Source organism: Oncorhynchus clarkii, chromosome 2, assembly GCF_045791955.1.
Source record: "Oncorhynchus clarkii lewisi isolate Uvic-CL-2024 chromosome 2, UVic_Ocla_1.0, whole genome shotgun sequence".
In the NCBI taxonomy this organism is placed as follows: Eukaryota; Metazoa; Chordata; class Actinopteri; order Salmoniformes; family Salmonidae; genus Oncorhynchus; species Oncorhynchus clarkii.
The window spans coordinates 66,238,424-66,265,533 of NC_092148.1; the positions used below are offsets into that span (position 1 = coordinate 66,238,424).

Here is a 27,110-nt window from a genome sequence, read left to right on the forward strand (position 1 = left end):
GTATTTATGAAGGACTCTAGCTTTGAAAGTGTTTACATAAAGTATTTCTTATCAGCTATATTGCATAAAGTGGACTATCAAATGAGGTTGTCAGTTTCCTTCGCATAGGTCAGCCAGGCTGTTTGACTCTGTTTTCAGTAATACAAATACAAAATTCCTTTGATTTAAAACTTTACAGGCTTCATTGCAAGTAAATACAATACTTATTGGGAAACCCCACAAGCAGCTGTCCATTTGTGACTCAAGACAAATCACATTACAGTGCAGACTGATCCAACTAGTTTAAAAAAAATATTTAACAAATACTTATTTACAATGGCAGCCTACCCCGGACGACGCGGGACCAATTGTGCACCACCCTAAGGAACTCCCAATCACGGCTGGATGTGATACAGCCTGGATTTGAACCAGGGACTGTAGTGGAGTCTCTTGTACTGAGATGCAGTGCCTTAGACCACTGTGCCACTTGGGAGCAGTTCAAAGGCATCTGGTCACCAAGAGCCTGACTCAAAGTCCCAATCTACAATTACTGTGTAACTGTTAGCTGACGCATAAGAGAGAAACTTTGCAAGTAGCTAGACATTTGTAGCTTTAATACAGACATGGCACCCTGATACCCAATTTAACAATCTAATGACAAGGCTTGTCCCAATAACAAGATTAAGACATACCCAATCATCGGACTCTGTGCTTAACCAAAAGCATGGCTACCATGAATCACTTAAAGCCAGCTCTCCCTCCCCCTGGGAAAGATATTTCCACAAAAGTGGTTTAGGATGTGACTCACTGGCTCTGCCAATGACAACAGCTCTCAGACAATTAGTGTATGAACATCAGGGTGCTTTGTCTGGAGAAAACCATACAGCTCTAATGTCCACACAAGAGAGCCATGGCTACAGTCTTGGTTGTGTGCAGAGAAAAGTGAGCATATTCTTGTGAAATATAGAAATAAATGAAACTACAAAATCTTCTGGCTGGAATACAGTTTATTTCCTTGTTAAAGTCCCCCCATCTCTGGTTTCTTTTTCTCTACATGACTACATTTCTTAAAAATCTAATTTTATATTTTATAACTAGGCCTACATACCACGAGTGTGCTCAACGCCACACAGAAAGTACAACAGAACATTTTAGTAACAGTGCATGTGGATTAATCAAATGCCCACATTCTTGCAAAGCAAATCAGTTAATTGACTGCACTTTGGTTACTGCCCATTCCTGGTGGGCCGACGCAGTGCCATTGACTTGTATACCGTCTATAGTTCAACTGCTTCTCATCAGAAACAGAATGGTGCTGGTGAAGGGTGAGGTCTGGGCCAAACAAAGCAGTAGCACAAGGCAACCTCACACACAGGAAATGTTCAACTCAGCTACCTGATAAATGCAAATATTTATAAAATATTCCAAAACCATACACATATTGCAAACTGATATGAGTAAAGTATTCAGTCCACATATTCCATACAGTAGGTTTATCATTCACAGAGGCCTCATCCTTGTGTACCTCAAACAACAGGTAAAACTTAAGCGCAACAAATATCATTTGTCACATAACACAGAGCAACAAATAACCAAAAAAAACTTGTTTAATCACCATTTAAGAATTTGGCTTGTGGCTTTTTGAAAAAAAGTCTAACAAAATACCAACTTACATAGCATGTAAATAAACAGGTTATTCACTACTTAACCCATCACCATTGTGGAGTATGAGCCACCATGTGAGGAGCTTTTCAATTTACAGCAGAGGAGACCTGAGCTTGGGCAAGCCAGTGAACCATCCCCCACTGACAAATCCATGAACCTAGGTGTGTGTGTTCCTTATGCGTAGGTTCCCCCTGTCATGAGAAGCTCGTAGGCAGGGTCACGGCTCCTACGGCACAGCACCACACAGGCACTCAGCATCCCAAATACCTAGGAAAGGAAAACACCAGGGGTTGAAGTGTAGTGTCATCCATGTCTTCCATCCATCTGTTCCTAAGGATGTCACCTGTCAGCCTCTGACCTGGGCACTAGGCCAACTACTCTCCCAGGAAAGGCTGAGCAAGGACAAAGCTACTACATCAGCAGCAAACAGGGAAGCCTCTGGGTGAAAAGCCTCTAGGATTACTGCAAACCAGAAAATTCACATCCACACACTCATTAGCCCATAAAATAATATACAATCTAATGTTGATGAAATGCAGAGGTGACATTATAAAAGGATGCAACTACAGTACATTGATAAACTGCTATTTATATGTAGACTAGAACCATTTGCTGTCCTGGGGTTAAGCTGGGTATCTGTATTGCACTTTGGGACAACTGCTGATGTAAAAAGGGCTTCAGAAAATACATTTGAAAGATTTTTACTGAAATAATGAATGACAGCACTTTAAAAGCAGCTCTCTGTCATGCAGCTGCCCCCTCATTGTAGTCAAATGAACGGAATGAAAAGGGGTAAATCCAACAAATGACATGCCGTCTTAATCCACTCAATTTCCCACTGCCTCCAGAATCAGATTATGAACATTATAACAAATCAAAGTAACTAATATATTAAGTCAATGCAAAGTGGCAGGGGACAATGTTTCCTTTAGGCTCCATTTAGCCTAGTTTGAGATGTCCTTGTGGCCATGCCATTTCCCTTTTCCAGAAATTCCTAGATGCATTTTCCCTGTCCCTACGAAACAGTCCCCTCTAGGCCCTGTTCCTTGAGGCTCTGGTGGAGTGTGGCTGGGGGTTGACATAATAACGGCATACCCAGGCCCACTCAGCCTCCATAATGAATCACTTCATGAGTCATACCATAGGGAAGGGCAGGGGGGGGGGGTCACATGATGGAACAACACATCCATTAGTTGAACGAAAGAGGGCTGATGGAATTGGTTCTGTACCTGAATTGCAGCGAACGTCAGTGCAGCCCAGATGACATACATCATTATCTCCTTTAGTTTCTTCACAACAAGGGCTTCACATCCCTGGAAACACACAAACAATACATTGTGTAAGAGAATCAATGTGTATGTTATGCATTAGAGCAAAGCATAGGTATGTTTTGGACAATCTCTTACCTCTGGATAGAGGTCTCCAGGACGGGTTAGAGAGCCTGTACAGTTGCTGACATTAGGTTTGCAGCAGCTCACTGGTACACTGTTGTTTTGAAACTCATTAAACCAGCGTGTGTTCATCCAGTCTGAGTAAGTGTGAATTCCACAACAATGGAGCTGCAGGCATGACAAATGGTGATGGTTATCACTAGATAATTTCAATACAGCTTTAAATAACTTAACTGTTACACAAAACATGAATTGCCCAAGTTACATTCTATCACCTGTCTTTGCACGTAGTCAATGGCACGGCTTGAGGCATCTGCATTGGTGCCATTGTACTCATTGTACACCTTCTGGATGGAGTGATTGACCTCATCTTCAACCTGTAAACAAACAGGTTACTGGGCTTAACGGGACAATCTTACATTACCTCATTAATGCATTTCTGATGAATACTAGGCTATAGTGAATCACCACTTAAGATAACACTTTCTCCATTCATGGGAACACTAAATATAAGATACACTTCCTACTAGAACATTTTTAATATTGTTAAACGAAAAAAAAAGTTTCACATTGGAACATATCCAGATAATTGGTATCCTGAACAAAATCTGATTTTCACAAATGTAACCTTGATCAATATGTACTTGACTTACACACCTTTGATCTGTAAATATAACCAAGAACCACCACAGCCACTTCCGTCACAAACACCAGCAGGAGAATGATGACAAACTGTGGTGAAAAGAGAAAGAATTAAACATAAGAAACTCCTGAAAATAAAAGAGTCCCTGAGGCAGACAGGAACATTTTAAGATCTTTATTTGGTGCAGCAGGTAGCCTAGTGGTTAGAGCATTGGGCCAGTAACCAAAAGGTTGCTGGATCGAATCCTCGAGCTGACAAGGTAAAAATATGTCATTCTGTCCCTGAACAAGGCAGTTAACCCACTATAAGATGGGAAATAAGTCACACATTTAAATCAACACTGTAATGAAGGATTATCCAACATAAAAGGTGAAATACAATTATTTTTTAAAAACATGATACAAAAGCTCTCTGCTGGCCAGTCTTCTGGCCAACAGGATTACTGAGGGAGTTCTAAGACCAGTTTGAATGTTGTAGTAGTAGGGGATAAGGCAACATTCACTGCAGGGCTCTAAAGCGCAACCATTTTACTTGCATATGCACCCAAATGATTATTTCACTGCACCGAAGCCCGAATACATTGAGCGCAGATTCATGACCGTCACGCTTGTACCATTACTACAAAGAAAACGTTGTTACCTCAAATATTTTTCATTGTGATCCTAAATTTCTTTGTGTGAGCCTACATTTTTCAACTTATGCGCACACTTGCTCCCTGTAAAAAACATCAGCGTAGAGCCCTGCACTGACCGTTATAAGGCCACAGCGGCTTTCTCGTATTGTGGCACAGCATCCAATAAGACCGATGATGAAAAGGAGGCCTCCAACTGCAATTATGGTCACAGCAGGGATAAGGGTGTACACATCCTCAAAGAAGTGGTCGTAGTCATCATAGGTGATGAACACGTAGGCTCCAACATAGCACAAAATCCCTGCTGCTGCCTGTATTATAGGGGGAGAGAGTATTAAATCACACACACAAAAAAAAAACATAAAACAAAAAAAGGTTCAAATCAGTGTGGCCTGATGGTCCCTCAAGGAGGTTGTTTGGTCTAAATAATCAGAGGCCAATCTTGAGCATGCTATGGGCTAAGGATGAGCCAAAAGACATGTTTGTCTGACACAAAATCATACAACTTTACAACCATCCCATTGGCATTATAATAACTCAATCCTTCAAATTGGAATTATTTGATTTCTTACTGACTGGCAAAGACCATTGTGTTAATTGATCGCTCAAGCCTAATTTTAGTTGAAGGCATTCAGTTGTACAACAGACTAGGTGTCCCCCTTTCCCTTTATATCCTAACATATGGAAGTTTAGAAAAAGAGCTGCCAACAAACACTTTATGTTGAGGACCCACTTACAGTATGGCTATTAGGCTACCGTTTCATTTTATGGGAAGGGGCATTTAAAAAGATACAAATACATTGGCTGGGACAAAGGGGGCACAGAAGCCCAGCATGAAACTCCCTGATTCTAGCCGCAGTAGCCAAAGCAACCAGACAAAGAAAGACAGAGAACAAAAGGAAATGTTCAGCTAGCTAACGTTAGTTACATGTAAAAGGGATAGCAACATGACTGCAAGAACATTGCACTATGTAGTAACCCAAAGGCCGAAACAGTATATTGAAGATAAAAATAGATAAACAGCCACATGGCCTAGGTTGCATTGAATGGTAGTAAGTAGCAGGTTGCTGCGTATAATGTTGTGGATGAGAATTTGCGCATTCTCGAACGACACAGATGTCGTTTTAACTTACCCAAAAAATGAGGTTCAGAAAGACCAGCACTGTCTTTGATGAGGTAATACCACACTGACCCATGTTTAAAATAGGGATTCTCTATTACAGTAAAAACGTATTTGTGAACTAACTGGCTATGTCCTCCTGCGTTTACAATTCATGTCTGACTGGAGTGGATTCTCTCTTCCACACACCGGAGTCCTAGCGTCACATAAACCAGCTGTATGTCATGTGACCCGATGAGCTGGTCATCCTTGCGATGTGTATAATAACACGGATTAAAAGGATCTAACCCTTTTTTTTTTGTCGCCTAAAATTACATAACCAAATCAAACTACCTGTAGCTCAGGACCTGAAGCAAGGATATGCATATTCTTGATACCATTTGAAAGAAAACACATTGAAGTTTGTGGAAATGTTAAATTAATGTAGGAGATATAACACATTAGATCTGGTAAAATATAATACAAAGAAAAAAAACGTTTTTTTTGTTGTTGTTCCATCATCTTTGAAATGCAAGCGAAAGGCCATAATGTATTATTCCAGGTTTGTACAATTTAGATTTTGTCCACTAGATGGCAGCAGTATATGTGCAAAGTTTTAGACTGATCCAATGAACCATTGTAGTTCTGTTCAAAATGTTGTATTAAGTCTGGCCAAATGTGCCAATTTGGTTTATTGATACATTTTGAAGTTCATAACTATGCACTTTCCTCAAACAATAGCATGGTATTCTTTCACTGAAATAGCTACTGTAAATTGGACAGAGCAGTTAGATTAACAATAATTTAAGCTTTCTGCCCATATCAGATATGTCTATCAGATATGTCTATGGGAAATGTTCTTGTTACTTACAACCTCATGCTAATAACAATAGCCTATGTTAGCTCAACGGTCCCACGGGGGACACACCGATCCCGTAGCGGTTAACCAGTTACATGCAGCCTGGTCTAGGCCAATAGGAAAGCCTCAGAATTTGCAGTGAGTGGTCAATAAAGAGGGCAGCACAATGTTGCCTTTTAACCATACAGTTAAGCACATCATTTATAACTAGGGATGCAGCAGAGAGTGCTATGACCTGGTCTAAAATTCGACTGATGTACATTTAGAATACATTTCAAAGATAAGAAACATTTTAGCTGAGATTTAATCAGAGATTCTAATATTTTACCTTGGAGAAAAAGTTTAGAAACAGGGCTATAATTATTTAGGTCACAAGGGTCACCACCTTTGTGAAGGGGGTGTACATAGGCCGCCTTCCAAACCTTGGGGATAGTTCCAGATATAATCGTCAGGGTAAAAAATATGGGTTAATGATTCAGCAATCAGGGGAGCAGAGAGCTGCAGCAAAAATGGATCAAGCACATCAGCCCTAGTGGATTAAAAAAAAGTGTATCTTAAAATTAAGCAAGGCATCTAGCACATTATAGGTAGTAAATTGCTGAAATGAAAACAACTAGAAGTTGACGGGTTAACACTCAAGTCAGCTAGAGAATGGCAGAAGGAAGAGAAGTCGACTGACTGACCAGAGTCAATTAAATCACTGTTTCTCTCAAATAAAAAGCCTGCTGAGGTAAAATAATGATTGTAAGTCTTTAATTTACAATCTGTAGAAACTATGAGAATAGAAAGATTCAGAACTTTTTTGAAACATCACAGCACAGTTGAAAAATATATGTAAAATAGAAATCCAATATGGATAGTGTTAAGCGGTAGATGGAAGGGGTTGAGTGGAGCTGAAGGGTGGGAGTTAAAACAAACAAAATATAACTATTTATCAAGGCTTTGGGTAACTGGTGAAAAGGAGTCAGGCGCAGGAGAGTTGAGATGCGTGGACAAGGTAATTAAATCACAAAAAAAACACCAGTATAGAAACAATACAACGGTGCGTGAAATATAATCGTGGCTGGGTCTTCCAGCATGAAAACGACCCGAAACACACAGCCAGGGCAACTAAGGAGTGGCTCCGTAAGAAGCATCTCAAGGTTCTGGAGTGGCCTCGCCAGTCTCCAGACCTGAACCCAATAGAAAATCTTTGGAGGGAGCTGAAAGTTCGTATTGCCCAGCAACAGCCCCGAAACCTGAAGGATGTGGAGAAGGTCTGTATGGTGGAGTGGGCCAAAATCCCTGCTGTAGTGTGTGCAAACCTGGTCAAGAACTACAGGAAACGTATGATCTCTGTAATTGCAAACAAAGGTTTCTGTACCAAATATTAAGTTCTGCTTTTCTAATGTATCAAATACTTATGTCATGCAATAAAATGCAAATTAATTACTTTAAAATCATACAATGTGATTTTCTGGATTTTTGTTTTAGATTCCGTCTCTCACAGTTGAACTGTACCTATGATAAAAATTACAGACCTCTACATGTAAGTAGGAAAACCGACAAAATCGGCAGTGTATCAAATACTTGTTCTCCCCACTGTATATACATATATGTGTGTGTGTGTGTGTGTGTGTGTGTGTGTGTGCACTGTACAGTACCAGTCAAAGTTTGGACACACCTACTCATTCAAGGGTTTTTCTTTATTTTCCCTATTTTTTACATTGTAGAATAATAGTGAAGACATCAAAACTATGAGATAACACATATGGAATCATGTAGTAACACAAAAAGTGTTAAACAAATCAGAATATATTTTATATTTCAGATACTTCAAATGAACCACCCTTTGCCTTGATGACAGCTGTGCACACTCTTGGCATTCTCTCAACCAGCTCCATGAGGTAGTCATGTAACGGATGTGAAATGGCTAGCTAGTTAGCGGTGGTGCGCGCTAATAGCGTTTCAATCGGTGACGTCACTTGCTCTGAGACCTTGAAGTAGTGGTTCCCCTTGCTCTGCAAGGGTCACGGCTTTTGTGGAGCGATGTAAAGATGCTTCGAGGGTGACTGTTGTCTGTGTGCAGAGGGTCCCTGGTTCGAGCCCAGGTTGGGGCGAGGAGAGGGACGGAAGCTATACTGTTACAGTCACCTGGATCATCTCCTTTGTTTTGCTCACTCAACGTCAACAAAACAAAGGAGATGATCGTGAAATTCAGGAAACAGCAGAGGTAGCACCTCCCTGTCGGGCTGCATCTTGTCGCAACCGCAGGACTCTCCAGAGGGTAGTGCGGTCTGTCCAACGCATCACCGGCGCGCAAACTACCTGCCCCCAGGACACCTACAGCACCCGATGTCACAGGAAGGCCTCCAAAAAGATTATCAAGACAACAATAACCCGAGCCACTGCCTGTTCACCCTGCTATCATCCAGAAGGCGAGGTCAGTACAGGTGCATCAAAGCTGGGGCCGAGAGACTGAAAAACAGCTTCTATCTCAAGGACATCAGACTGTTAAACAGCCATCACTAGCATATTAGAGGCTTCTGCTTATATACATAGAGTTGAAATCACTGGCCACTTTAATAAATGGAACACTAGTCACGTTAATAATGTTTACATATTTTGCATTAGTCATCTCATACTATATTCTATTCTATTATATTCTACTGTATCTTAATCTATGCTGCACTGACTTTGCTCGTCCATATATTTATATATTCTTAATTCCATTCCTTTACTTAGATTTGTGTGTGTGATTTTTGGTTCCAACCGTTGTGTCTTTGTGAGATGCAGGCTAGGTGAACTGTCACGCCCTGACCATAGAGAGCCTTTGTTTCTCTATGGTATAGTAGGTCAGGGCGTGACTGGGGGGTATTCTAGTTTATATTTTCTATGTAGGGTTCTAGTTTAGTATTTCTATGTTGGTGATTTGTATGATTCCCAATTAGAGGCAGCTGATAATCGTTGTCTCTAATTGGGGATCATATTTAAGTAGCATTTTTCCCACCTATGTTGGTGGGATATTGTTTATGTGTAGTTGCATGTTAGCACGCCATTGTTGTTTCGGTTAGTCATTATTGTTTTGTGGTTCACTTACTTTAAATAAAAAGATGTGGAACCCAACACTGCACGTTGGTCCTAGTATGCTTTCAATGATTGTGACAGTGAACGGATGATCTCCACATGTGTGGTTCCCACCATTAAGCATGGAGGAGGTGTGGGGGTGCTTTGCTGGTGACACTGTCTGTGATTTATTTAGAATTCAAGGCACACTTAACCAGCATGGCTACCATAACATTCTGCAGCGATATGCCAATCCCATCTGCTTTGCGCTTCGTGGGACTATCATTTATTTTTCAACAGGACAATGACCCAACACACCTCCAGGCTGTGTAAGGGCTATTTTACCAAGAAAGAGAGTGATGGACTGCTGCATCAGATGACCTGGCCTCCACAATCACTCGACCTCAACCCAATTGAGATGGTTTTGGATGAGTTGGACCGCAGAGTGAAGGAAAAGCAGCCAACAAGTGCTCAGCATATGTTGGAACTCCTTCAAGACTGTTGGAACAGCATTCCAGGTGAAGCTGGCTGAGAGAATGCCAAGAGTGTGCAAAGCTGTCATCAAGGCAAAGGGGGTGGCTACTTTGAAGAAATTGAAATCTAAAATATATTTTGATTTGTTTAACACTTTTTTTTCGTTACTACATGATTTCATCTGTGTTATTTCATAGTAGTGATGCCTCTAGCACTGTGATACAGTGCCTTAGACCTCTGTGCCACTTGGGAGGCCCCTGTTTTCCAACAGAGATGGAGCTTAAAAAGTAACTGGATTTAGCTTTCTTAATCTAGATAGTACATCTGTTTCTCTATTGTCTGAAAGACTGCCAGTCCACTACAGAGTCTGTTTTCCTTCCTTTGGCCCTGATCTGATTTCTCATCTGAATGAGCTCAGATAGTTTTCTGAGCTAAGTGTTAGATCTATCTTTGACACTGAATATATATATTTTTATTTTATTTTATTATTTAACCTTTTATTTAACTAGGCATTTTAACTTTGACTTTTCCTCTGAATAGTTTAAAAGGGGCATGTTTATCTGCCAGAGGAATAAATATGGAGGATGCATATTCTAGAGCCAACTCAGGGTCAGGAATACTGGAGACAGTGGCTAAATCAGAGTAAGAACATGCCATGTAAAAACCCTTGAGGAGAAAACTTGCTGTTTCGTATCTCTAATACATACTATGGGACAATGATCACTGAGATCATATGCAAATTATCCATTATACAAATATTTACGGGGGTTATTAGTAAGAATTAAATCAGGAGTCAACAGGGTTTTTCACATTTAGCCGTGTGGGTTTTGAGATCAATTGAGTCTGATTAAAATCAATGCATATACTTTTAAATTCATCTGAGGCCGGGATAGCCAGTCCAGATTCAAATCCCATAAAATGACCAACTCCGAGTACAGAAAATGTGTTAAACACTCTGATATAGCATTAATAGCATCCACCATGGTAGCAGGGGGGGCGGTAAATCCCAGTAACAACAATGTGTATTCTCTGGTTTATTGACACATCGACAACCAGGTTATCGCTTTTATTGGGAACAAAAATATTTAAAGATTGGGACACCATGAAATTAGATTTTACATTATGGCCACTCTCCCGTTTTTTGTAATCAGTCACAAATAAATTATAATAATTTACTTCAATGTCCTTGTCAGAGACAGAACAATTTATCCATGTTTCAGAGAGAACCAGAAGTCCGGTACCCAAATGTCAAAAATCCTCATCGAATATTCAGAAATGTATTAAAGTAATTATATGTATCCACCAATCCAAAGAGAGGAATAGGCGAAAGCTTGACACCCCACCGTGCTTCTTTGTGGACAACGACTCCTATTGTTTGGGAGGAGAGACGAGTATCTTGTCAATATATCCGTAATCTTTGCTAGCGCTGGAAGCACAGGGAGCGGCACGAGCAGCGATAACGTCATAACTATATCCAAAAACATGGCAGGCGTTGGATGAACATATTATGTTAATATCTTTGGCTGAGTGATAAGGCCTCAGCGACAATTATTTAAATCAAGGGGCCAGGATTCAGGTCTAGAAGCACGGTTTCGACTGCTCCTACAGATTTACTTTAATAAATTGTGATTGACTGACTGATCTAGAATGGAAATGAGTGGGTGCTCAACCAAAGTGAGTCTAGGAGATGGTTCACCACAAACAATTATAGGTTTTAGTAAGCAAGTTTAAAAGATTGACATTTCGGCCTTCAGAATAAACACAAAGGGAATGGATATAGGGCAGGGGTGGGCAATTCCAGTCCTCAAGGGCCTGATTGGTGTCACAGTTTTGCCTCAGCTCCAGCTAACACACCTGACTCCAATAATCAGTTAATCATGATCTTCAGTTTAGAATGCAATTTGATTAATCAGCTGTGTTTGTTAGGGATGGAGAAAAAGTGTGTCGCCAATCAGGCCCTCGAGGACTGGAGTTGCCCACTCCTGATATAGGGCATGAGGAAGACCATTAGGGAGAAACTCTATTCAGCTGGTGGTGCTAATGAGAGATGGAGTGGTCTCACACTCAAGGTGTGGGGTACTATGGTCAATGGTCAATGTCTCCACCCAGTGATGAGATACAGAAGTCTAAGCTCCCTCCATGTGTAAACATTAAGTGCAAATAAGTCCAAAAAAGGGATGGGGCCCTTCACAAAAGCATACTATAGTCCTTTTCTAGGTTAAGATCTCTGGGGACTAAAGTCTCTAAGGAATGGATCCAGAACGTCTCTCTGGACTTTCAGTGTTTGTCAACATCACCACCGCATTTGTTTTTGCTGACTTGTTCAATTCCAAACTAAAATAACTCACAAAGTGAGTGTCCCCGCTATTTGAAATGGAGGGTCACTGTGCTGTTGGGGTCAGCACATCGAATGGCACTTTGGTGCTCACCCATTCTAGTGTGTAACTCCCTTTGAGGTCTCTCCTATGTAAAATAAGCTGCACTGGCAGCGAATCACATAGATCATGTTGCGAGAATTGCAATTGATGGTACTTTTGATTTTTATGTCTCGACCCGATCTGGGGTGCGAGAAACGTATTATACTTTGGGTGTACTGGCAGGTTGAATAAAGGGACATGGATAAATATATATGTTATATACATGTATTAATCATGAAGAACATGGAAAAGTTTATATACGTTTTTCCATTGCATAATAAAACAGTTTTAACCATAACATCCAACAGAATTCACTCCAATGAGTTCTACAACCCAAAGTAGAGAAGGATAACTTAGTGTTCACTCAGTTCATTTACAGGTCTCAAATATATCATTTCATTTGAAAGAGGTCTATTTCTCATAATCATTTAGTTTGAATTAAATTTCCTAGAATTTCATCATAAGAACGTATTCGGCACCGGCTCTGAGTAAGAGTAAGAGAAACTCAAATCAGCATGTGTTCCAAAGATTTTATCCCAGTGGCTGAAGTATGGTGCAAAGTTCTTGTTGAGTTTCTGATGGTGCACATCATCCTTGCTGGGCCCTCGATAAATACTGAAGGGTATCAGACGAGATGTGGACCTAGGAAAATCATAACCGCAGTGATCCTCCACGGACACATGGACATGGAGTACCATAAAGACACATGTGGTGAGAAGGTGGCATCTCAGGATGACAGGATTCAGGGTGGTCCAAAAGCACATTGTGACTGGCTCCCACCTTCCCAGGCATTGTGTAGCCAGAACAAAGGGAGCTGAGTAGTTGTGGTGGATTGCATGGAAAGTGATGTACAACCAGTGGTGCAGCAGGTGCCAGATGAAGTACTGGAAGTCAAAGAGCGGAAGGTTTCCCGTCACTCCAGTGATGAGCTCCACTAGAGTTGGGACTTGGTCTGGCAGTGTCACCGGTGGTCTCCATGTCCACTGAGCCACACTTGCAGGAAGCACAAGGAGCATATGGTTATGCAGACTGATGCCAGCACAATGCAATAGCATGGAAGGTGTTGGCCGCCGGCTCGGCTGGATCTTGAACTCTGGACCCATGGCCATCTGTCCCCTATGATGTCACACTCCAGGATGGGGAGGCAGAACAGAAAGTATGAAGACACATTCAAAACAATGGGGAAAAGAGGAGACCTCAAAGAGTTCCTGTGATTGGGCCTGACACTGTTCCAGAGAGGCTGAAGAGAGGAGTCATTTCCCAGGTCAATTCCCAGGCCTGAAAATGTATCTACTACTAGATCAATCCAGCTTTTGTAAAATAAAGAATGTAAATGGTGTTCATTCCCTTGTACTTAACGTGTAATAAATGTGAATGTGGAAGCCAGGTGCATTGACCAATAAAGACTGCTCATCTCCCTGAATGTCCAGTATCCACTAACATGGTTCTAAATTATTTATATTGTAACTCTTTTCATTCTCAGGTTATACAACAGTCAGGGATGTAATGTATATGACCAACCAATGTCTTGATTGTTAGTATGTGTGCAGGCCTACAGTAGTATTCCATTACATTTTTCCTTTGATTATTTTCACTAGCACACAAAATGCGTTATTATTATACATTGGGTTATTCAATTAATCACAGAGTAGAGATTATCCTCAGGTTCTGCTCATTAAATTATTGTTAAAGTATTGTATGAGTTTTTATGGGTAAAGTCTTACCGTATAAAAAAAATCATAACAGCTGTGATGGAAACAGGAAATGTCTGTACAATTTCCCGGCAGATAATTTGTTTGTTCAACATGGTGGGATATTTTTGTGTTGGTGAAATTAATTATGCGCAAATATTGATATAATAACCATCATATCAAAGTAAATTTGGTTTGATGTTTCAGGAGTCGTAGTCGGAGAACCATACAGTTTAGTAGGCTAAATATAAAATACGTTATTATGAACTTCACAGGGTTGTGAAAGTGCAAGGTTCTCTTGGTGCTCCTTTCCAATAAATATCGAGGGTATTATTCTTGTAACATGATGATCGATGCTTGGTAGAGTTGAAAATGCGACGGAAACACATTGAACTTTTAATTTTTATTCTGTACATGAAAACTTAAGCGGAAAAGTACATTTTGTGTGCACTACGTCATTATGCATTGATATTATCCGCAACGGGTCAATTTTGTGGAAACACGCCACTGGTGGGAAAATGTACATATTATCAGATGCCGATTCTAGAATATTCACATGAAAATGTGTCAACAATTGGATGGACTGTATACATTCTATGCAGCAATTTATGGTGCGAGCTGTGTCCATCTCACTCCATACCAGGAGGGGGCAATAAAGTATAAGAATTGCCTTCACTGCCCATGCCAGAGGAAGGAAAAACAACGTCAGCCATTGGACTTTGGCTGCAGCTACTGTATCTACTGAATGCAACAAAGTAACATCAGCTTTACGGAAACAAACGTATAGCAAATAGCTACATGGAACGTTCACCTGTAAACAGCGTTGAGGTACTGTACTTTTTAAAAAGTTGTAATAGTGTTGTTGGGCTAACTCATTCAAAATAAGTGCCATATTTTGATATTTTAGCTGGTCATGGCTAGAAGGGATGCAGTATTTGTCAAAGTGACGTCAAAAGTCGCGTCGACGATTCTGTTTACATTTTAGATAACACTAACCCCTTTCTTAACCTTACCCCAGTTCTCCTAACCTGCTAAGTAGTCACTGCTGACATTAGCTGCATCCCATCTAGTCAAAACCATTTCATGTGTGTTATGATTTCGCTAGCTAGTAGTAGTAGGCCTACAGTACAGAAGATGGACACTGGAGGCTATTTCTAGTGAAATAGGTTAGTTTGATATACAGTGCATTCAGGAAGTATTCAGACCCCTTCACTTTTCCACATATTGTTACGTTACAGCCTTATTCTAAAATGTATTAACTAAAAATGTTTGTCATCAATCTACACACTACCCCATAATGACAAAGCGAAAACAGAAATACCTTATTTACATAAGTATTCAGACCATTTGCTATGAGACTCAGGTGAGTCCTGTTTCCATTGATCATCCTTGATGTTTCTACAACTTGATTGGAGTCCACTTGTGGTAAATTCAATTGATTGGACATGATTTGGAAAGGCACACACCTGTCTTTATAATGTCCCACAGTTGGCAGTGCATGAGGAGCAAAAACCAAACCGTGAGGTCGAAGGAATTGTCCGTATAGCTCAGAGACAGGATTGTGTCAAGATACCAAAACATTTCTGCAACATTTAAGGTCCCCACGAACACAGTGGCCTCCATCATTCTTAAATGTAAGAAGTTTGGAACCACCAAGACTCTTCCTTGAGCTGGCCGCCCGGCCAAACTGAGCAATCAGGGGAGAAGGTTGTTGGTCAGGGAGGTGACCAAGAATTTGATGCACTCTGACAGAGTTCCTCTGTGGAGATGGAAGAACCTTCCAGGAGGACAAGCATCTCAGCAGCACTCCACCAATCAGGCCTTTATGGTAGACTGGCCAGACAGAAGCCACTCCTCAGTAAAAGGCACATGACAGCCCACTTGGAGTTTGCCAAAAGGCACCTAAAGACTCTCACACAATGAGAAACAAGATAATCTGGTCTGATGAAACCAAGATTGAACTCTTTGGCCTGAATGCTAAGTGTCACATCTGGAGGAAACCAGGAACCGCTCATCACCTGTCCAATACCATACCTACAGTGAAGCATGGTGGTAACCTGCTCAGGACCGCAGACTACGGCGAAGGTTCACCTTCCAACAGGGCAACAACCCAAACACACAGCCAAGACAAAGCAGGAATGGCTTTGGGACTTGAACTTGATAGAACATCTCTGGAGATACGTGAAAATAGCTGTGCTGTGATGCTCCCCATCCAACCAATTGAATCTATTTTAGAATAAGGCTGTAATATAACAAAATGTGGAAATAGTCAAGGGGTGTGAATACTTTCTGAATGCACTGTATGTAGTTCATAAGGATGAATGACAGGATATTTGTGTCAATACACGAGTGAGAGACGGATTTATCTTATTGTGTCAATCACTGTATTCTCTACCAAAATGTGGAAAAAGACAAGGTGTCTGTATACTTTCCGAATGTCACATCAGATATACAGTGCAAACTACATTTCGTATTTTCTTGTTTCAGTGATGGTCTTTTCAGTGTTTCCTACTTTGTACTCCCTGCACATTTTCATAAATGTCATAACAAGAGTTATTTTCTATAGGTATCACCAGAGAGCAATGGGGATTCTGTCTCTCTGTGTCACAATGAGGAAGAGAACAGGAATCAACCAGCACATGGTGGCCCTCAAGTCCAGCTGTGTCGTTTCTACTCACAGGGACGGCACTGTAACTTTGGGAGGAAGTGCCGCTTCCTCCATCAAAGAGGAGATTACACCACCCTCACCCAGGGGAAGGTAGATAACTGGACAAAGCAAAGGTCAGAACAGGAGAACCAAAGAGGGACAGGTCCTCACAGCCACCCTGGAATCACACTGCCGAATCCAGTGGTTGACAGCCATGGAGATGTAGGCCACAGGCTGCCCTCCAAACCAAGGGCTGCTCCAACCAGAGTTGAGAGGGCCAACAATCGCCGGCCCTGTCGCTATTTTCTGTCTGGGTGCTGCACCATGGAAGATAGATGTCACTACTGGCACCCACCACAGTTTCCCCTAGTTGACGACCAGCCTGTAGGAGACGGAGGCAGGCCCAGGGTGCCCAATGCCCCCCCTCCCAGTGCCCTTCAGGTGGTCAAACTGAGTGACCTGACTGACAATATCACCAAACAGCTACGGGACACTGAGATCAAGCAGCTGATAAAGCGTTTTCCTAAAGAACAGCTTATTGTGCAGGAACGGAGTGACGGCCAAGTCACCTTCTACCGAGCCACAGTACAGCCCACTGATCCAGACTGGGTAAACATTGTCTGCATTATTCCAATCCACAATACAAGGCCTCACAGGCCATTCATTGTCTTTTATTGTTTCTACTATGATATAGTTTTATGAACATCATAGGAATGTTACAACATGGAAAATTGTGCATAAAAACATGCTGACTCACTCCTTATACTGTTTTACAGCCTTTTGACTTGAAAGACGTTGACATAATGGTGAGCTTTCCGGAAAAGTACCCACAAGAGGTAAACTAAAATCTTTGACCTACAAATCTCATCTGTTTGATTATAATCCTATTGTGTCTAGAGCTAAGACTCAAGGTGTACATTTTTTTGTTATTTTTTTCTCCAGGTATTTACATTAGATATACCACTGGACCAGGACTTGCCATCAGTTATGGGAAGGTGAGAGAAACTTTATTTTATTTTCAATGGCTTTACAGTCGGAATATAATAACACTTTGATAAGTTTTGATACATTTTTCTCAATGTGTCCGTCCACATAGACATGTTGTAACACTCATCTCTCTCTCTCTCTATATATATATATACAGTTGAAGTCGGAAGTTTACATACACTTAGGTTGGAGCCATTAAAACTCGTTTTTCAACCACTCCACAAATTTCTTGTTAACAAACTATAGTTTTGGCAAGTCGGTTAGGACATCTACTTTGTGCATGACACAAGTAATTTTTCCAACAATTGTTTACAGACAGATTATTTCACTTACAATTCACTGTATCACAATTCCAGTGGGTCAGAAGTTTACATACACTAAGTTGACTGTGCCTTTAAACAGCTTGGAAAATTCCCCAAAATGATGTCATGGCTTTAGAAGCTTCTGATAGGCTAATTGACATAATTTGAATCAATTGGAGGTGTACCTGTGGATGTATTTCAAGGCCTAACTTGAAACTCAGTGCCTCTTTGCTTGACCTCATGGGAAATGAGGCCTCAGAAAAAAAAATTGTAGACCTCCACAAGTCTGGTTCTTCCTTGGGAGAAATGTCCAAACACCTGAAGGTACCACGTTCATCTATACAAACAATAGTATGCAAGTATAAACACCATGGGACGACTCAGCCGTCATACCGCTCAGAAAGGAGATGCGTTCTGTCTCCTAGAGATTAACGTACTTTGGTGCGAAAAGTGCAAATCAATCCCAGAACAACAGCAAAGGACCTTGTGAAGATGCTGGAGGAAACAGATACAAAAGTATCTATATCCAAAGTAAAACGAGTCCAATATCGACATAACCTGAAAGGCCACTCCGCAAGGAAGAAACCACTGCTCCAAAACCGCCATAAAAATGCCAGACTACAGTTTGCAACTGCACATGGGACAAAGATCTTACATTTTGGAGAAAAAGTCCTCTGGTCTGATGAAACAAAAATAGAACTGTTTGGCCATAATGACCATCGTTATGTTTGGAGGAAAAGGAGGAGGCTTGCACGCCGAAGAACACCATCCCAACCGTGAAGCATGGGGGAGGAAGCATTATGGTGTGGGGGTGCTTTGCTGCAGGAGGGACTGGTGCAATTCACAAAATGGATGGCATCATGAGGATGGAAAATTATGTGGATATATTGAAGCAACATCTCAAGACATCAGTCAGGAAGTTAAAGCTTGTTTGCTTTATGGACAATGACCCCAAGCATACTTCCAAAGTTGTGGCAAAATGGATTAAGGACAACAAAGTCAAGGTGTTGGAGTGGCCAGCACAAAGCCACGATCTCAATCCTATAGAAAATATGTAGGCAGAACTGAAAAAGCATGTGCGAGCAAGGAGGCCTACAAGCTGACTCAGTTACACCAGCTCTGTCAGGAGGAATGAGACAAAATTCACCCAACTTATCGTGGGAAGCTTGTGGAAGGATACCCAAAATGTTTGACCCAAGTTAAACACTTCAAAGGCAATGCTACCAAATACTATTCGAGTGTATGTAAACTTCTGACCAACTGGGAATGTAATGAAAGTAATATAATAAAAACAAAAGCTGAAATAAATCATTCTCTTTACTACTATTCTGACATTTCACATTCTTAAAGTAACGTGGTGATCCTAACTGACCTTAGACAGGACATCTTTTCTAGGATGAAAACTGAGTTTAAATGTATTTGGCTAAGGTGTATGTAAACTTCCGACTTCAACTGTGTGGTGTGTGGGTGTATGTATATGTCCCTTTTTCAGGACCCTGACTTTCAAAGATAATTTGTAAAAATCCAAATAACTTCACAGATCTTTATTGTAAAGGGTGTAAACACTGTTTCCCATGCTTGTTCAATGAACCATAAACAATTAATCAACATGCACCTGTGGAACGGTCGTAAAGGCACGAACAGCTTACAGACGGTAGGCAATTAATTAAGGTCACAGTTATGAAAACTTAGGACACTAAAGAGGCCTTTCTACTGACTCTGAATAACACCAAAAGAAAGATGCCCAGGGTCCCTGCTCATCTGTGTGAAAGTGCCTTAGGCATGCTGCAAGGAGGCATGAGGACTGCAGATGAGGCCAGGGCAATACATTTCAATGTCCGTACTGTGAGACGCTTAAAACAGCGCTACAGGGAGACAGGACGGACAGCTGAACATCCTCGCAGTGGCAGACCACGTGTAACAACACCTGCACAGGATCGGTACATCCGAACTTCACACCTGTGGGACAGGTGTTATAGTTTATGTATCCCAGTAATTGTGGCACAGATTGTGGTGATTAACCCATGGGAGTTTATATATATTGTGCACAACTCTTTTTATTTTATTTTTAAAAATAGGTTATAGTTTATTCGCTGTAATCAGCACCTCTACATACAATAATTGTCTCTGGGTGTGCGCCAGCTCATATTTTTTTATTCACATAGGTATGTTGAACAAGCTTCACTGGAATGGCTACAGGCTAAACATGCCACCAATCAGCTGATGGGTAAGGTGGAGCTGCTCTTCCGGCCCTTCCTTCGCTGGTTGGATCGCAGCATGGAAAGACTGTTCACTGAGGGAGCCAGGCAGGTGAGACTAGACTGGTATTAAAACAGAGTTCCATTTATGTTAGTCTACTTAGTATGATATCCTTCTGGTAACCTCTGTTTTCCATGAGAGACTGTGGTAATGTTATGAATTCTCTGTATTGTATTAGTTTATTTTCTTAAAACTACTTAATAACAGCAGCGTTCTAATCCTTTCTCTCTTTTAAATCTCTCCTCAGCTGAAAAAAGACATGGAGATAGCAAAGGCCGGAATTCAGTTTGTGCCATACCAGCAGCTCCAGGCAACCGTGTGCAAAGAGCCTGCCGCTGATGACATGCCTGACCCTGTCCTCCACACTGCAACTGATGAGGAGAGCAGAGGAGGAGAAGATGAGGAGTGGAAAAAACTATTGTACCCTGGCTGTGATGATGATGATGGTGGTGTTAGTGATGAAGAGGACCAGGGGAAGGTGGAGAATATTAAGCTCAGTGAGCCCCGCAGTGGAACAGAGGTGAAGCTGCTGGGCCTGAGGCTGGGAGAGGGCACGGCGACCGTGGTCGCCACACAGGTCACTGTGTGTCTGCAGTGCAGCAGGTGGAGCAGACAGACTGTCCTTCACTGATGCCATCTACTGTAGCCTACTCTGTATCTCAAATTTTCCCCTTGGAATATTGCTTATAGGAGGAAAGATTCAACTTATCTGCAGTATTTTTTTTTTTGTGTTGATCGGACTTGGAGATGTGACATAATTGTGTGTCTGTCTGGCCTGTGTGTGTTGTTTGCAGGTGTAAGGTGACAGCAGACCTGACTCTAAATGGCAGGAACCCCTGCACGGCCCAGTGTGAGAAGTGTAACGCAGGGATCAGTGCTGCTTTCAGACCCAGCATGCTGCACCACTACAGTGACGTCCTGGGCTATCTGGACCTGGGCACTGCTGCTCCTGTGGACCTGGTCCTGCAGGACTGTGATTTGGTCATTGTCTGCCTCAACTGCTCCAAAGAGGGACCTGTGAAGGTCACCAACATTGCTCCATTCTTGTCTTATGATGATGAAAGTATTTATATCTGGGTGAAGTTTTGACCTAAGACGGTCTGTTCTGTTATTTGATTAGTCTGATTTTGTATATTATTTTGTCTGCAGAACCTTTTGTATGGCCAGAGCAAGGAGTTCAACTGTCAGCACTGTCACAGCAAACTCAGCATCCTGGTTGACAGCACACGATTCCAGTACATTCCGCCACGCAAAGAGAAAACCGGTCAGAAACATAGGCCTATAGTAGGATTTTAATGATGAAATATGGAAGAAAGTTAAACAGCTGGTTTGGCTATTCTGTCTGTAATACATAGTTGACTGTACTGTACAGGGCACAGTGACTCTTCACTGACCTATCGGCGTAACATAAGAGACCCTGCCATACAGATGGGGAAACCACTACCTGAGAAGGGATCCTGCAAACACTACAAACAGAGTCATCGCTGGCTCAGGTTTTTAGCCACCTCTTTCTCTTTAACATCATTTTGTGTTGCCAAAGTAAGCTTTGCTGATGAGTGACATCCCATGGGTGTGCTCTCAGGTTCTCATGCTGTGGCCGGGCCTACCCCTGTGACGTGTGTCATGACGAGGACCAGGACCACCCCATGGAGCTGGCCACCAGGATGATCTGTGGTCACTGCTGTAAAGAGCAGGTAAGCTGCCTGGATGGCTAGAGTAGTGCATCTCCATATGCTAGATTCCAACCCTAAACTGCTGTTGTCCTTACTTGTAGCCGTACAGCAATGGGAAGCCCTGTGTCAGCTGTGGAGGCATGATGACGAGAGGAGCCTACACCAGTCACTGGGAGGGAGGACTGGGCTGCAGGAGCAAAGTCAAAATGAGCAGGTACTATACTGTACACGCACGCACACTGATGTCTAAACACAGCATCTTACTTTAAAAATAAAATACATTATATTTTTGTTCAAACCTGATGAAATTGTGCATTCATAAAACTATTTTCTCTCATTTACAGAAATGATAAACACAAGTATGCCAACACAAACAAAACAATTTCACGGAAAGCAGCCAGCGAAAAGAAATAATCAGAGACAACATGTTAGCATTATGGCAGTGGTTGATCAGGCCTGCTCTGTGTGATTCAAGAGCAACCCTTCTATCAATGCCTTATTGATTTCTAAAAAATCAACTATTGTAATGTTATCCAGCTGATGTGATTGGTGAGAAGTGTTAACATTGTTTTGAGGATTGAGCCCCGGTCCTGGAGTAGCACTCAGCCTTGTTGCCCTGGTGGGAACATGCAGCAGAACACTCTCCGGCACAGTACAAGTAACCCTGGTGCTTGTGTTTATTGTAATCACAGACACTCCCATTAAGTTTCTTATCTCTGTAACAGCCTCCCCAAGTGCCTTGTAAAATCAATGCAATGCCCTACATTTACAGTAGACTCTTTAGTGTTGCCACTTTTCCAATTCTCTCACAACTTAACCCACTCATCATTTAAGGATGAGTGCTATCCCACTGGGCACAATCGTCAGTTCAACGTTTAGTTTTGATTTACATTTGGTTGAGTTGTCAACTAATGAGGATTCAATGTAAAATCAACAAAAAATGTCACAGTGTAATTGGATTTAGGTATTTAAAAAATACAAAATTCCCTCACGTTGACTTCTTGCAAATCCGATCAGTTTTCCACGTTGATCTACGAGATCGGTGTTCCTAAACCGGGACAGTTGTTGCTCAATATTCGATAGTGTGACTAGAGTGACGTTGTAAACAACAGGGACATAGACATGTCTTCTGGCCAGAAAGCTTAAATTCTTGTTAATCTAACGGCAGTGTCCAATTTACAGAAGCTATTACGACAATAAAAATACCATGCTATTGTTTGAGGATCGTGCACAACAACAAAACATCATGGCAACTGGTTTGATACATTCACCTCTGAAGGTAAATAATGTACTTGCATTCAGTAATCTTGCTCTGATTTGTCATCCTGAGGGTTCCAGAGATGGTGTAGTTTTGTTTGAAAAAAAGGTATTCAAATGTAGGAACTGGCTCCACCCCACACTGCTTCCATCTTGTGGACAACATCTAAATTACACCTAAAATCCTATCCTTGCTTTTCAAAGATGGAACAAAAAACATTTTTGAAAACACATCTAATGTGTTATATTCTCCTACATTCATTTCACATTTCCACAAACGTCAAAGGGTTTCCTTTCAAATGGTATCAATAATTTGCATATTCGTTCTACTGGCAGTTAGATTTGGGCATGTCATTTTTGGTGAAAATTGAAAAAAAGGGTCAGAACCTTTTTAATGTCATCACATCATTATTTTTGTTGAAATGACGTGGAAACGATTATGATTCAACCAGTTTTTACCCAGTGGGATGTTCTGTTTCTCAGAACTGTGTTTTGTGTCTTTTAGGTGGGCAGGCTAGACAAAATCTTGGTAGTTTGACCATGGCATCTGGATAGAATAGCTGTGACAGGTTTGCTCCCTTGACCGTAATTAAGTAGCTCCACAAACCGATTATTAGGTAAGATTACATCAGGTTATGCTAAATAATGATTAAGTAAGATTACATACGATTGGAATCTATGACTAAATAAACTCACTAACCTTCTAAAATAATTTAAGAGCACATGGCCAATGAACAGATGGAAAATAACAGATTTCATGGACTTAACTAATGCTATTGAGAATCAAAATGATGATTGACCATTTTTATATGAATAGGTCACCATGGTTGTCTCGAATTGAAATACAAATATGTAAGAAGTGAATGTTGTGGATATTATCAATTTAATAAATTATACTAATTAAGATGCCTTGCAATTGAGTTTTAACTTGATAGGTAACATGTATAATTAACTCAAGCAGGGACCAAAAGATCTGTATCTGGTACAATATGACTTTTATGACCATTTTGAATAAGCTGATTAACTCACTGGCCTTTTGGGATAAACTGCCAGTGGGAGGACAGTGTTGCAGGCACGAACTTGGAACTGGTCAGTGCCGAAAGGTTTGTGTGTGTTCCGGAAGATTAACAAAATCCACCAGAAAAGGACTTATTGTTGAAATTGTATGTAACAAAAAAATTACAAAAAAACAGCTGTCTCATTGATGTGAGAGCCAAGTCCTTAGCTCAGCACTATATAAAGGGAGAATGTCTTCTCTCTGCACATTACAGCCACAGGCATCCAGAGTAACCAGGATGTTGAACATTAGCAAGGTTCAGCTGCCTTTGCAGCTTCCTACCTTCTCCAGATCCTCCGATAGGCTTCTTCAGCCTCTATGGGACTATTTCCTTTTCAACCACTACTTTCTCATCTCCTCTCCCTTCTTCCCTGTCATACTCTGCTTCTCCAGTTACTTCTTCTCCAGTCTCCCCTTTGCTGTACTAGACCGCCTGGGAGACATGGTCCCCTCCATTCACCACTACAAGATCCAGCAAGAGAGACGTCCAACCATGGGGATGATGGCAAAGAGCTTCGGAAGGGCTGTTTATAACCACTTGATCTTTGTTCTGCCTGCTGTGCTGACTCAGACCTGCTTTATGCCTTCAGTGGCGCTGCCTTCCAGTGCTCCAACTGTGGTAGAGGTTCTCATTGATGGACTTGCTGCCCTTCTTCTTTTTGACACCCAGTATTATATGTGGCACTTTGTGCACCACAAGCATCCACAACTGTATCGGTGGGTCCATGCCATCCACCACGAATACATGGCACCCTTTTCCTGGAACACCCAGCAACTCAGCATTCCAGAACTAATAACAGTGGGATTCTGGAGCAACCTGGACCCCATCCTGCTGAAATGCCACCCTTTTACTACCTGGTGCGTCACCATCATCAGTATCTGGATGTCAGTGGAGGACCACATTGGCTATGACCTGCCATGGGGTCTCAACCACCTGGTACCATTTGGTCTGTTAGGAGGAGCACCAGCTCATGACATGCACCACCAGAAGCCCAACAGTAACTATGCACCTTTCTTCAGCCACTGGGACAGGCTATTTGGCACTGCCATCCTGCCAGGGAAAATAACTGAGAAGAAAGTTATGTATTCACTGTAAATAGGACCATTCAGTATCATTTTGATTACCCTCATGCTTCCATGTTAATTAGAATAAATGTATTTGTTTTTATTAGTAATTTACCGACATCAATTGTATTAAAATGTACTAAATGTTATTACACGTGTAAAGTTTTTCTAAATGGATTAATCTTATGACAATAATGGGTAGAATAAGAGCAAAAGTAATGGTCCTTAGTAATACATAGTCAGAGGGTACAACTATACAGCAAACTCCAAGTGTAACTTTTGCCCCAGAGGATGGAAGCAAACAATTTTTTAAATCACATTTTGTCATGCATGATTCAGCAAATGACATTCTACACCATGCAGCATAAATTTGCTAATTCTTACATAAAAGATTATTTCGGTCTTTGAAGAGGTACAGCTTAGTCAGGATGTTCCTGTTTTCCTCTGTTTAGAAGGTTTTAGGTGATTTCTAATCAACAAATCCACTGTTTGTTTGCCAGGGTCAAGGTTGAAGTACAGGACAAGAACATTTGAGCCAATTAGAGAAAGGTGCTGTTAATCCATAGCTACAGTGCCTTGCGAAAGTATTCGGCCCCCTTGAACTTTGCGACCTTTTGCCACATTTCAGGCTTCAAACATAAAGATATAAAACTGTATTTTTTTGTGAAGAATCAACAACAAGTGGGACACAATCATGAAGTGGAACGACATTTATTGGATATTTCAAACTTTTTTAACAAATCAAAAACTGAAAAATTGGGCGTGCAAAATTATTCAGCCCCTTTACTTTCAGTGCAGCAAACTCTCTCCAGAAGTTCAGTGAGGATCTCTGAATGATCCAATGTTGACCTAAATGACTAATGAGGATAAATACAATCCACCTGTGTGTAATCAAGTCTCCGTATAAATGCACCTGCACTGTGATAGTCTCAGAGGTCCGTTAAAAGCGCAGAGAGCATCATGAAGAACAAGGAGCACACCAGGCAGGTCCGAGATACTGTTGTGAAGAAGTTTAAAGCTGGATTTGGATACAAAAAGATTTCCCAAGCTTTAAACATCCCAAGGAGCACTGTGCAAGCGATAATATTGAAATGGAAGGAGTATCAGACCACTGCAAATCTACCAAGACCTGGCCGTCCCTCTAAACTTTCAGCTCATACAAGGAGAAGACTGATCAGAGATGCAGCCAAGAGGCCCATGATCACTCTGGATGAACTGCAAAGATCTACAGCTGAGGTGGGAGACTCTGTCCATAGGACAACAATCAGTCGTATATTGCACAAATCTGGCCTTTATGGAAGAGTGGCAAGAAAGCCATTTCTTAAAGATATCCATAAAAAGTGTTGTTTAAAGTTTGCCACAAACCACCTGGGAGACACACCAAACATGTGGAAGAAGGTGCTCTGGTCAGATGAAACCAAAATTGAACTTTTTGGCAACAATGCAAAACGTTATGTTTGGTGTAAAAGCAACACAGCTGAACACACCATCCCCACTGTCAAACATGGTGGTGGCAGCATCATGGTTTGGGCCTGCTTTTCTTCAGCAGGGACAGGGAAGATGGTTAAAATTGATGGGAAGATGGATGGAGCCAAATACAGGACCATTCTGGAAGAAAACCTGATGGAGTCTGCAAAAGACTTGAGACTGGGACGGAGATTTGTCTTCCAACAAGACAATGATCCAAAACAAAAAGCAAAATCTACAATGGAATGGTTCAAAAATAAACATATCCAGGTGTTAGAATGTCAAAGTCCAGACCTGAATCCAATCGAGAATCTGTGGAAAGAACTGAAAACTGCTGTTCACAAATGCTCTCCATCCAACCTCACTGAGCTCGAGCTGTTTTGCAAGGAGGAATGGGAAAAAATGTCAGTCTCTCGATGTGCAAAACTGATAGAGAGATACCCCAAGCGACTTACAGCTGTAATCGCAGCAAAAGGTGGCGCTACAAAGTATTAACTTAAGG

At 41.4% G+C, this 27,110-nt stretch overlaps 4 protein-coding genes across 4 annotated transcripts; 2 read left to right on the forward strand and 2 right to left on the reverse strand.

Annotated features, from left to right (window-relative positions):
• Positions 1 to 968: 968 nt before the first annotated feature.
• Positions 969 to 5,641, reverse strand: LOC139382096 (tetraspanin 3a). Its single transcript, XM_071126042.1, has 7 exons — positions 5,443 to 5,641; positions 4,429 to 4,620; positions 3,693 to 3,767; positions 3,311 to 3,412; positions 3,051 to 3,203; positions 2,874 to 2,957; positions 969 to 1,911 (listed from the first exon to the last, which is right to left on the reverse strand). The coding sequence occupies exons 1-7, from the start codon at positions 5,503 to 5,505 to the stop codon at positions 1,819 to 1,821; spliced, it is 762 nt and encodes a 253-aa protein (XP_070982143.1). The 5' UTR covers positions 5,506 to 5,641; the 3' UTR covers positions 969 to 1,818.
• Positions 5,642 to 12,661: 7,020 nt separating this feature from the next.
• On the reverse strand, positions 12,662 to 14,353 carry LOC139377907 (cholesterol 25-hydroxylase like 1, tandem duplicate 2). The gene is given in 3 exon segments (XM_071120548.1): positions 12,662 to 13,299; positions 13,302 to 13,513; positions 14,349 to 14,353. Coding segments are annotated over 3 exon segments (855 nt in total).
• Positions 14,354 to 14,571: 218 nt separating this feature from the next.
• LOC139372220 (uncharacterized) lies at positions 14,572 to 23,923 on the forward strand. Its single transcript, XM_071111994.1, has 12 exons — positions 14,572 to 14,722; positions 16,461 to 17,150; positions 17,318 to 17,377; positions 17,484 to 17,536; positions 19,996 to 20,140; positions 20,337 to 20,692; positions 20,884 to 21,112; positions 21,239 to 21,353; positions 21,462 to 21,582; positions 21,672 to 21,783; positions 21,864 to 21,976; positions 22,107 to 23,923. The coding sequence occupies exons 1-12, from the start codon at positions 14,693 to 14,695 to the stop codon at positions 22,174 to 22,176; spliced, it is 2,094 nt and encodes a 697-aa protein (XP_070968095.1). The 5' UTR covers positions 14,572 to 14,692; the 3' UTR covers positions 22,177 to 23,923.
• A 128-nt stretch (positions 23,924 to 24,051) lies between these two features.
• On the forward strand, positions 24,052 to 25,285 carry LOC139372235 (cholesterol 25-hydroxylase like 1, tandem duplicate 1). The gene has a single exon (XM_071112000.1). The coding sequence runs from the start codon at positions 24,267 to 24,269 to the stop codon at positions 25,170 to 25,172; it is 906 nt and encodes a 301-aa protein (XP_070968101.1). The 5' UTR covers positions 24,052 to 24,266; the 3' UTR covers positions 25,173 to 25,285.
• The last annotated feature ends 1,825 nt before the right edge of the window (positions 25,286 to 27,110 follow it).